This window comes from Alosa alosa, chromosome 24 (assembly GCF_017589495.1).
Source record: "Alosa alosa isolate M-15738 ecotype Scorff River chromosome 24, AALO_Geno_1.1, whole genome shotgun sequence".
Taxonomy (NCBI): domain Eukaryota; kingdom Metazoa; phylum Chordata; class Actinopteri; order Clupeiformes; family Clupeidae; genus Alosa; species Alosa alosa.
The window spans coordinates 26,975,347-26,988,114 of NC_063212.1; the positions used below are offsets into that span (position 1 = coordinate 26,975,347).

Consider the following 12,768-nt stretch of genomic DNA (forward strand, 5'->3'; position numbering starts at 1 on the left):
CAGCACACGTTCTCTGCTTCTGTAGGCATTCTGGTGCAATTCCAGCGAAATATAGCTAGGAGTAGGTAAGTGTGTTTGCATTTAGATCTATATTGAGCTATAACCAAGTGGTCTTTCAATGATAGTATCATGGAATTCAAACCATAACTATCTATTCCGAAAGCATACAATTAGCAGGCTAGGTCAGTGGCTGAACTGCATTTAGGGTGCTTATAACCTGTGTTGTGAAGTAAAATATCTACTAGGAAGATTGCAAAGACTTTTGACTGTGTAAAGAAATAGGTCTTTATTTTAAAACGTTTCCAACTGTTTATTACTTGAATGCAAGATGATTGCCACAAACGTTTACCTCTTTTAGAAGAAATTTTAAGCTGACATGCAATTGTTACCATTCTATTAAACCAACGTTCACCGACAAACGATCAGGAAGCGGTTCTTCTTCCTACTCGAATACTTGGATCAAACACATGAAGTTGTATCTCCGAAGACATTTTGTGCAACAGTTTTGACTCGAGTTCTAGCCAGGTTTTAGCACTGTAAAGTTGAATATGGAGCATAGCAGAGGCAGAATCGGATGAGGACGCACTGGAGGGAGCGTCACAGTACTGTTAGCCAATCAGAGGTGAATTCATTAGCATGTCATTAATATTCATGACTAGAGGCGAAATCCAGTCGTTCCTCCCCGCCCACCTTCCCCACAAAACTAGAACAGCATGAAACAGACGCAGGAGCATTTTTTTCACCAGAACCGGCTCACAGGGCATTCATCAACACTACAGACCACTGCAACATTAATGAAGAAACCATGAGATGAGACCTTTAAGTTGCTCAATACCAGGAGAGTCACCACAGCCCATGATTAGTTTGTGAATTGTCTATTTTGAAGAAAACTTTTTTGACTGCTAAAAGGGAGAATGACCAAGACGTGAAGGATCCACCTGGTCCGCAAGAGCTTGGACAGACGAGGGGGTGGGGTGATTATGGGACCCTAAAGGAATGAATCAGCTCTTCTTGTGACATCGCTCTCTAGTGGACAGACGAGGGGGTGATTATGAGACCCTAAAGGAATGAATCAGCTGTTCTTAGGTGACATCGCTCTCTAGTGGTCAATAGAAAGAACACATGCACATTCCTGAAGTTATGTACAGTGTAAAGGTTGGTCTGTAACAAGTGAAAGGAATTGGTACAGTTTGATAAATCATCTGAAGGCATCCTGTGTGACTGAGTTTATGCTAAATGTTCCATTGGAAGTTCTGCCCCTAAATGTCTAGAGCCCATTGGTCAATGGACACAAGTGACAACAGGCTGCTTTCAAATGATTCGTGAAACTAATTAACAACTCCTTTAACACAAAGAACAAAACATACAATTTTGATAATATGTTTGTACTCCGGCATTAAGATTTGTGCAAAATGTCGTAGTTTTGTAGTTTTGTGTGATCATCAGGGGAACAATGAAATGGCTTTGGAGCATTGTATTCAGACACTGAGCAAAAATGTAAAGGCATGTTTAGCCTGGGGATGAGAACCGTTTAGAATCAACTTGAAGACGCAGCAGTCTATTCTGGACCACTGTTTGATTAATTGTTCTGGCCTGTCATCCAATTTATTTATTTTAAATCTATTTGCTAACCCTTGATTCAGGTGATGTTGATAAGCTAATTCAGACCAGTATGTGGCAGCCGTGGCCCACTGATTAGCACTCTGGACTTGTAACCGGAGGGTTGCCGGTTCGAGCCCCGACCGGTGGGCCGCGGCTGAAGTGCCCTTGAGCAAGGCACCTAACTCCTCACTGCTCCCCGAGCGCCGCTGTTGTTGCAGGCAGCTCACTGCGCCGTGATTAGTGTGTGCTTCACCTCACTGTGTGTTCACTGTGTGCTGTTTGTGTTTCACTAATTCACCGATTGGGTTAAATGCAGAGACCAAATTTCCCTCACGGGATCAAAAAAGTATATATACTTATATTAATACTTATACTTAGGTTGAAGACTGCTTGTATTTAAAGGGCTTAAATATAGTTGCAGCCCTCAGCAAGTTTTTATATACTAAATAAAGTCTCACTAAAGGGACCAGCATAGTGGACCAGCCTAGTGACCCCTAAAGGGACCAGCATAGTGGACCAGCCTAGTGATCACTAAAGGGACCAGCAGAGTGGACCAGCCTAGTGATCACTAAAGGCTCTGGACCAGCAGAGTGGACCAGCCTAGTGATCACTAAAGGCTCTGGACCAGCATAGTGGACCAGCCTAGTGATCACTAAAGGGACTAGCATAGTGGACCAGCCTAGTGATCACTAAAGGGACTAGCATAGTGGACCAGCCTAGTGATCACTAAAGGGAATAGTGGACCAGCCTAGTGATCACTAAAGGGACCAGCATAGTGGACCAGCCTAGTGACCCCTAAAGGGACCAGCATAGTGGACCAGCCTAGTGATCACTAAAGGCTCTGGACCAGCATAGTGGACCAGCCTAGTGATCACTAAAGGCTCTGGACCAGCATAGTGGACCAGCCTAGTGATCACTAAAGGGACCAGCATAGTGGACCAGCCTAGTGATCACTAAAGGCTCTGGACCAGCAGAGTGGACCAGCCTAGTGATCACTAAAGGCTCTGGACCAGCATAGTGGACCAGCCTAGTGATCACTAAAGGGACCAGCATAGTGGACCAGCCTAGTGATCACTAAAGGCTCTGGACCAGCATAGTGGACCAGCCTAGTGATCACTAAATGGACCAGCATAGTGGACCAGCCTAGTGATCACTAAAGGCTCTGGACCAGCAGAGTGGACCAGCCTAGTGATCACTAAAGGGACCAGCATAGTGGACCAGCCTAGTGACCCCTAAAGGGACCAGCATAGTGGACCAGCCAAGTGATCACTAAAGGCTCTGGACCAGCATAGTGGACCAGCCTAGTGACCCCTAAAGGGACCAGCATAGTGGACCAGCCTAGTGATCACTAAAGGGACCAGCATAGTGGACCAGCCTAGTGACCCCTAAAGGGACCAGCATAGTGGACCAGCCTAGTGATCACTAAAGGCTCTGGACCAGCATAGTGGACCAGCCTAGTGATCACTAAAGGCTCTGGACCAGCAGAGTGGACCAGCCTAGTGATCACTAAAGGGACCAGCATAGTGGACCAGCCTAGTGACCCCTAAAGGGACCAGCATAGTGGACCAGCCTAGTGATCACTAAAGGCTCTGGACCAGCATAGTGGACCAGCCTAGTGACCCCTAAAGGGACCAGCATAGTGGACCAGCCTAGTGATCACTAAAGGGACCAGCAGAGTGGACCAGCCTAGTGACCCCTAAATGGACCAGCATAGTGGACCAGCCTAGTGATCACTAAAGGGACCAGCAGAGTGGACCAGCCTAGTGATCACTAAAGGGACCAGCAGAGTGGACCAGCCTAGTGATCACTAAAGGCTCTGGACGATCTCCTCAGCTCAGTCAGCAGTAGGAGACACATTATGTTTACCCACATAATCAGGAAACCCAACCCAGGACAACCCCACTGACCTGCAGGACACACACACACACACACACACACACACACTAATGCTCTTTTCAACACAGCTACACAACTGAACAAGCCATCATCTTCAACAGAGTGGTAGCAGAGTGGGCTTAGACCTGCGGAAATCCACCACCATCTCCTTGGTCTTTGAAGTGTTAAATTGAAGATGATTGAGTTTGCACCATTGCACAAAGTCCTCCACCAGGCTCCTGTACTCCTCCTCCTGCCCGTTCCTGATACACCCCACAATTGCAGTATCATCAGAAAACTTCTGCATGTGGCATGACTCGGTGTTGTAGCAGAAGTCAGATGTGTACAGGGTGAACAGGACTGGAGAGAGCACAGTTCCCTGTGGCGCTCCGGTGCTGCAGATCACAGTGTCAGAGAGACAGTTCTTCAGTCTGACTAACTGTGGTGCATTTCGGTCAGGTAATCTGTAATCCAGGTTACCAGGTGGCGTCCACACCCATCTGCAAGAGCTTGTCTCCCAATCTGAGGGGCTGGATGGTGTTAAAAGCACTTGAGAAATCAAAGAACATGATTCTCACAGCACTTTTCCCCTTATCCAGGTGGGAATGTGTCCTGTGTAGAAGATAAGTGATGGCATCGTCCACGCCCACTTTCTCCTGGTAAGCAAACTGTAACGGGTCTAGTGCATGGCGTACCTGGGGTCTGAGCATGCCTAAGACCAATCGCTCCATTGTCTTCATCACATGTGATGTAAGAGCGACAGGTCTGTAGTCATTAAGCTCACTAGGGTGTGGCTTCTTAGGGACAGGGGTGAGACATGATGTCTTCCACAGTGTTGGAACTTGTCCAAGGCGTAGGCTCAAATTGAAGATGTGCTTCAGTGGTTCCCCCAGTTCAGCAGCACAGGCCTTGAGTAGCCTTGGGCATAGTCTGTCAGGCCCAGCTGCTTTATTGCTGCGCAATTTCCAACTCAATTTCTTAAGTTGGACTGTCACTTGATCTGTTGTAATGGTGAGGGGTGTAAGGGGAGGGGAGGGGGAGGGGTGCATCTGGGATCTGTGTGTCTGATGGCTGTTGACTGAGGTCGTTGTCACCTCATTGTTCGTGATCACCATGTGGGGGAGGGGTGCAAAATCCAGTGATGGTGGGGAATACGATAGCCTGTGAAGATGGAGGTGAGTGTTGCTGGTATTGAGGGGTGTGAGGGGGGGGGGCTGGGGGATGGTGGACAGACCACCGCCATTGGAGCTGAGGCAGGGGAGTCAAACCTGTTGTAGAAGTGGTTCAACTGGTTCGCCCTGTGCAGGTCCCCCTCCACAGAGCTGCTGTTCTTCTTCAGGCCAGTGATAACCTTCATGCAGTCCCATGTCTCCTTCAAGTTGTTTTCCTGCAGCTTCTGTTCCACCTTCTTTCTGTAATCCTCCTTAGCTTCCTTCAGCTTGAATTTGAGTTCCCCTTGCACAGCGCCTCAGCTCTGCCCTGTCCCCTCTCTGAGCACCATCTTTTTCCTGTTGAGAAGGGTCTTGACATTGCTGGTTATCCAAGGCTTGTTGTTGGGAAAGCAGCATTACAGTTCTGGTGGGAACAACAATGTCCATGCAGAAGTTCAGGTAGTCAGTTGTGCACTGTGTGACCTCCTCCAAGTCCTCTCCATTCTGTAACACACTCCAGTCAGTACACTCGAAGCAGTCTCTCAGAGCCTCATCCACTTCTGGGTGTCCACTTCCCTGAAGGTGCGTGTGGGAACTGGTAGCCTCTGTACTTTGGGCTTGTACATTGGCTGGAGATGAATGAGGTTGTGGTCTGACCTTCCCAGTGGGGGGAGGGGGTTTGCACTGTATGCATCCCTCACGTTTGCATACATGAGGTCTATTGTCCTGTTTTTCCTTGTAGGGCAGTCAACATACTGGTAAAAATTTGTGAGTGTGGAGTCCAGTATTATGTGATTGAAGTCGCCAGAGATCACAAAAAGGGCGTCAGTGTGTTGGGTTTGAAGCCTTGCGATTGTGGAGTGGATCCAGTGCACCAGTCCGCCTCCCTTCTTTTTGCCAGAAAGTTTACAGTCTCTGTCCAAACGAGCTACACTGAAGCCAGGCAGCTCAACGTTAGAAGTGGGGATATGGCTTGTTAGCCACGTCTCCGTAAAGCATAACAAACTACATTCCCTGTACAACTTCTGGTTTCTTACCAGGGCATCCAGTTCGTCAGTCTTATTAGCCAGTGAGTTCACGTTTCCCATCTGTCGATGGAACTGAGGGCTTGTGTCTCCACTTCTTCTCCCGGCGCCTCGTCTTCACTTTACTCCCGGCTCTGCAACCCGAAAGCACCACAGTTCCTCTGGGATGTTGTCGCGAACACAGCCAGCATTCCGTCGTAGTGCGATCAGCTGGTTCCTCGTGTACACAAGCTTGCTGTTGCTGGAGCGTTGTAATATGTCCGTATCCATAGGATAGAATAAAAGCACTCCTCAAAGTGTGTAATCCAAAAAGTTGCGAAGTGAAAAGTAAACAAAAAGTAGACAAAAGACGTAGAAACAAACACTAAGACACGGAGCTGCTGAGTAGGCTGCCACACCTGACGGCGCCGGAACCGGTATGAGTTCACATCCACACTATTCCCTCTCATACACTAATCAACATGCCCCCATGAAATACACATCCACACTAATCAACATGCCCCCATGGAATACACATCCACACTAATCCACATGCCCCCATGGAATACAAATCCACACTATTCCCCCTCATACACTAATCAACATGCCCCCATGGAATACACATCCACACTAATCAACATGCCCCCATGGAATACAAATCCACACTATTCCCCCTCATACACTAATCAACATGCCCCCATGGAATACACATCCACACTAATCAACATGCCCCCATGGAATACACATCCACACTAATCAACATGCCCCCATGAAATACACATCCACACTATTCCCTCATACACTAATCAACATGCCCCCATGGAGTACACATCCACACTAATCAACATGCCCCCATGGAGTACACATCAACACTATTCCCCCTCATACACTAATCAACCCCATAATGCCCCCATGGACAATATTGACAATAATTGATTTAATGTCCATATAGGTCAGCAGTGAGTAAAATGGGTCACCGCTAACCTGCACTAACGTCTGTGGCCACAAGGTGGCAGATACTCAGCCTGAACCACAGCTAAAAGCAGGTTAATGCAAGTGGAGATGTTTGGCAGAATGCTACTAGATAGGCCTCTGTAAACTGTCATTTGCGAAGATAAATGAGATATCTGTTAGTTACAATAAAAGATATACCTGATGTGCCATAAGACTGTAGCCGACTTGCTGTTGGTAGAACAGTAGTTATGTGGCTGAAGTGATGAATGTGAATAATCTCATGGAATCATTTCCCAATGGAGTGAAGCCACACAGTGGACAGAAGTGGTGATGCCAGGCTGTCTGGGAAGAAATGACACAACATCCCTTTTCAACTCAGAAATGTGGAGGTGGTAGAGATGAGGTTGGAGGTGATGAGATGTGCGAGTCCATAACAACATCTCTGCTGGAAAAGTGAAAACATAGATTAGGCTAATAATCTGATATTATTATTATTATTATTGTTATTATTATTATTATTGTTATTGTTGTTGTTGTTGTTGTTGTATAAGGTAACTTCGTCAACATAAGACAACCCCCATTATGGCAAAAGGAGGAGGCATTTCCCGTGAAGCCTATTCATAGCTGATTGGTTTACAGACCTGTCCTATTCATCGCTGATTGGTGTACAGACCTGTCCATCTAGCGGCCTTATCTCTGCGATGGAAAAAGGGTAGCCTACATCGGTAAGCCCCAGGAAGTCGGAGAGACGTTTCCTTTCTTGTATTTGAAGAAAAGGGTAATTTTAGCCTGGAAATTAAATGACGCCGTTGTGATTATTTTCTTTTTTGACAACATCACTCCCTCGCCCAGTCGTGTCTGCGTATGGGTGTAAAATGTTCTGTTCCTCGGGACATTGACAGCGGGAAGGTCTCGCATCGCAGGGCTGGGACGCTGAACCTGCTGCTGCTTTTGCCCCGCTTACTTTAATGCCCCGATAGTTTTATCCCCGGAGAACCGAACCGTGTGCTGAACAGCGACCATGTCGGGGAAGCATTATAAGGGCCACGAGGTCAGCTGCTGCATAAAATACTTCATATTCGGATTCAACATCATCTTCTGGGTAAGGAGTCTGCGACCGCTCTCTCTTTTGTTTAGAGCGTGAGGCATGACAGAGGGTCCAAGCGCTTCTTCTAGTGACTATTACAAATGGCTATGGGGATATTTGCTGTTCCAATGCACACATTCATTGTATTGTATTTAAACATCGGGGTTGGTCGTTTTCATGCGATTGACATGTCCTTGACGTAAATTGGAGTTTTGAATTGGCGGCTCGTAGCCTATAACGGTGCGTGTCTTTGTCGGGCGTTTTTGAGATGGGTCCCGGCGCCGGTCCTGGCGTTGTGCAGGGGATTCAGTCTCTGCCTGCTGAGCCGTAGGCTACACTTAATAATCGGATTTGTGTGTGGACTGTCTGTCACGATCAATTCTGTTAGGCTGCATTCACAGTTTATTATCACAATATAGATATGGCCTCTTAATATAAATACACCGGGGTTGGCCTACATTGGGTTTTCATGTAGCCTAGCCTAATGGCTTTTTCTATAGGCTAAATTAGGCTATCGTGCACCTGCAAGACAGGGGACACACGTCCATTAATATGAGAGTTTGCTCAAATTGTACTCCTTTGCATAGTTTGGCCTTGCTACAGCGTGTGATGCTTTTGTTGTTAAAACTTCCTTGTGTGCGTGTGTGTGCTTGTGTGTGTGAAGGAGGATGTTTTCGTTGGCAGTGGCACTGAGGGGAAGATGCAGTGTGTAGTCAGTGTGTAGTCAGTAGGCAGTGTGTAGTCAGTAGATAGTGTGTAGTCAGTAGTCAGTGTGTAGTCAGTAGGCAGTGTGTAGTAAGTGTGTAGTCAGTAGGCAGTGTGTAGTCAGTGTGTAGTCAGTAGGTAGTGTGTAGTCAGTAGGCAGTGTGTAGTCAGTGTGTAGTCAGTAGGCAGTGTGTAGTCAGTAGTCAGTGTTAGTCAGTAGTCCGTGTGTAGTCGACTGAAGTCATCAAACACTGGCGCCCTGCATTGGCCTATTTCGGCTTCTCGGCCGCGACAGGACACAGCCGGCTACGCCACATGCAAGCGCCATGGAAACTAGTGATATGGTAGACCCACTGCACTCGGCTAGCACCTTGGGAAACTAGCGATGTGCCATTCGCTCAGCCAGCACCATGGAAACCAATGATGTGGTACTCGCTCAGCCAGCGCTATGGAAACCAGTGATGTGGTACTCGCTCAGCTAGCGCCATGGAAACCAGTGATGTGGTACTCGCTCAGCCAGCGCCATGGAAACTAGTGATATTGTAGACCCACTGCGCTCGGCTAGCACCTTGGGGAACTAGCGATGTGGCACTCGCTCAGCCAGCGCCATGGAAACCAGTGATGTGGTACTCGCTCAGCCAGCGCCATGGAAACCAGTGATGTGGTACTCGCTCAGCCAGCGCTATGGAAACCAGTAATGTGGTAGACCCACTGCACTTGGCTAACGTCATGGTGAACTAGCAATGTGGTACTCAAGGGCTTGGCTAACATCATGGTGAACTAGCGATGTGGTACTCGAGGGCTTGGTTAACGTCATGGTGAACTAGCGGTGAGGTACTCAAGGGCTTGGCTAACGTCATGGGGAACTAGCGATGTGGTACTCAAGGGCTTGGCTAATGTCATGGTGAACTAGCGATGTGGTACTCAATAGGCCAGGGCTTGGTCAGTGTCATCCCATCAGAACACCAAAGCACTCTAAACTTCCTTTCCCCACTAGGGCCAGGATAAAGGTGTACGTATTAGAGAGTGCAATTTTTTGGGCCGATTACGATTTCGGATTTTCAGACCGATTTTAGTCAATTCTAAATTTTATTTCTTTTAACCACTTTACAGCACACACAAATAGTTATTTTCTATCTTTTCTTTAATACAGTAGAACATGTTAATAAAATGTAATCAACTTATCAATAATGGAATGGCTGTTAAAAAAATGGAACCGGTGAGCAGACAGATTCTTCTTCAAATCTAACTTCAGCTGCAGTATCAAACTATAATGCTTCCTAATGTGGGACATTCATGTCACACACTACTAATATAAATGCACTGTTATGGAACACCCATTTTTTTCTTCTCACATCCAATATCCAGTTAAAAATACAAAAATAATGTTCATGATACATTTGAACATGCTACTGTACCATGGAACATATTTTCATATGCATTGATGAATTTATGGGAGGGCGAAGTAGAGCAGCTTCACAGAAGAGAACTTCTGACGGCAAATTTGAGGAAAAGTTGGTAAACCACCCTTCTTACCTAATTTGAGGGTGCTGATTCTGAATATTTTGTTTACCAAGCTCAATTCTGAGTTCTAAAATAAAATAGCGATTATTTTTACTTATTTTTCCCTAAATTGGGTTGATTTCAAAAGTAATCACTAAAACCAAATAAAAGTGTTCTCTAAATACATGTTTGAGCATTAAAGAAGCCATACTATAGTTTATAAATGTATTTAATGGGAACATGATTACAGTTAACATGTAATAAACTCTAATTCTAATCAAAACACAACCATATTTTTATTGCTAACATAGTGAGTCACTCGTGGTGTTTAATGCATTTCATCACAGTAACAAATTGCACAGATAACCTTCAACTCAGAATATATCCTACAGTACATATGAACTTATAGCGGGAATAAGCCTAATGCAGAACTACATCTACCGTCAGCAACAACCGACAAGTAAAAAACATTTTACTTCTAGTAACACTGGATTTGGTATGTGTGCCTGCCTCCATACTAGAGCTTGATAATGAGCTCTTTTTATATGCCATTGAGCAGCATCACTTGTTGGTGGTAGAGCCTCCGATCCTCGACATCTAGAAAACAGAGTGGCTCTGGCATAGTGTTGTCACGAAACCAAAATTATGACTTCGATACAATACCTGCCATAAATATCTTGATACTCGATACTGAAGCGATATCCAAATCCTAAAATATCTGGAAAAGAAAGGACGAAGGCCTCCTCCAAGTGTATTGAGTCATTTGTGTTGAATTTGGTGCACGTTTGGTCAATTCTGGGTTTCAAAATTCTAAACTTCCTACATAAGCTATGCAAAAGAGCCTAATCTTTAGGCCATCTGATGTAGGCTACCCTAGGCCTTCCTGTGTTTATGGGATTTCTTTGGGACAGTTGCAAAGGGAAAAAAGTGAAGATAGTCTTCTTTGCTCCAGTGTAATTTAATAAGTACGTTTCAACCACTCAGGTCTTAATCAGATAGGCCTACACCATTATTACATTACACTACATTACATTTGGCTGACACATTTTTAACCAAAGCGACTAACAACATGGTAAAAGTTTTAAAGCAATTCTCTCAACAATTTTAGGACAATTTAAAAACAGTAAGAAGTAAGAACAAGAATAAGTGCATCAGTGAGTGCTGTTTTTAAACAGTTGAGTGTCAGTTCAAGACGGGTGGTAAGTGCTAGGATCAGCAAGACTTGTTGTAAGTGGTGCTATGAGAGGATATGTTCTCTAATAATAATACGTTTATTTTATGTAGCGCCTTTCTCAAACCCAAGGTCGCTTAGAGCTAAAGAGCTGGGTCTTCAGTCCTACTGTAAATGTAAAAATCTTTGAGTAAAACAAAAGTTTATGAAGGGGGTAAATTTACCCATCTAATTTGTCACTGGATGGCAAGCACCTCAAATTATGCACCTTTCAGTAAATACTGGATGAACATATTTGAGCAGGTTTACTTTCCTTTTTTCATATTACCCACATAACAAATTAACAGGAAAACACCTAAGATGTATACCAACACCTAAGATGTTGTGGTTTAGTAATAGATTACTACAATATAGGCCTACAATAAAGTATTCTGGTCAAACAGTTCCTATCGCGGGTAATCTGCAGTACCCAGAAGTTCGCATCATATTGCGGGTGACTTTGTAGTTCTTTAGAGCCCTATTTCTACTAGCCCTGCTGTCTGTACCACATCCATTACGGACACTATCATCACGATTACCACTGCAACCTCAACCGCTATGTTGGGCAGAGTGTCGAAACAAGCATGGTATGCTTAGTGGACACCGTTGTATACACGCACCTCCATTCACAGACGCACCGTGACTATCACTGTCATAGACGATCGATCATAATCTCCAAAAGGATATTCTCCTTCAGAATTAGAATAGGTGAATAACATAGCTTACCTTCATCTTAGACTTCATCACACGTGAACGTTTTTCAAAATTTGGTGTAGGCCTATTTCTGCTTCAATTTCTGCAACACTATGGCCTGCATCGCTTCCGCGTCATTACAAATGCACGTCTTTGTGTTTCTCGCATGTAATACAAGTATTTCCTGAAAACTTTGTGCAGTGATTTTGGGTTTGAATCAAGCTCTGGATGTCTTGCACATAATGGAGCAGAGTAGGCCTACAAATGAGATTTGTCACCGTACCTGGATCTATCGTCTATTTTAATCAGTATCGTTGTTTGTCGCAATTAATAGCCTCAAGGGCCGGATTACATTATTATTTTGTCATACGTCGTGGGCCGGAATTGGGCAGGACGCGGGCCGGGTGTTTGAGACCCCTGGTCTATCGTATGTTCACTTTTACAACATCCATTTCCCAGTCTGCTAGACAGTATTAAGGTATAGCCCTAGTCTACGTGCAGTAAATAGTATTTTTTTTAAGTGGAGTAGAACTACTAGGGCTACTATATGTCGCTGCCTGTTGACATCTTATCATGTAGCCTATGATCGCTAAATTTTGATTCTTTTTAATGTTGCAATTGGTTATCTCCGTTAAGCTGTGGGCACGCAATTAGCGGCAGGGACGGGCGGCGATGAGTGATGTTTATGTAGCCTAACGGTGGGTTTCCACACAGCGAAACACCTCGCGATTTTCGGCCATCGAAATTTCGCCTCGGGGGCGTGACGGCGAAACCGCTAACCTTTTGACTGCAGTGTCTAGCCAGTGGTGGCAAGGGAGCTAATTAGGCTAATCAGCTAATTCAAACGTTTAAGTACTTAATGAAGATATCCAGGGGTCTTTATGCCTCGACTAAGTTGATGTTGCCTATAAACAACAATTCATGTTCATAGAAACAACAAGGTCAATAAGACATAATATATTTCATACCTGTGTTGCAGCATGT

The 12,768-nt window shown here is 45.2% G+C and overlaps 1 protein-coding gene across 1 annotated transcript in view; it reads left to right on the plus strand.

Annotated features, from left to right (window-relative positions):
- Positions 1-7,273: 7,273 nt before the first annotated feature.
- The window catches only part of tspan5a (tetraspanin 5a), a 34,310-nt gene continuing 28,815 nt past the window's right edge, over positions 7,274-12,768 (plus strand). The window contains exon 1 of the mRNA XM_048236181.1: positions 7,274-7,688. Within this exon, the coding sequence (XP_048092138.1) occupies positions 7,608-7,688 (81 nt within the window). The 5' untranslated portion in view covers positions 7,274-7,607. The remainder of the gene's footprint in view (positions 7,689-12,768) is intronic.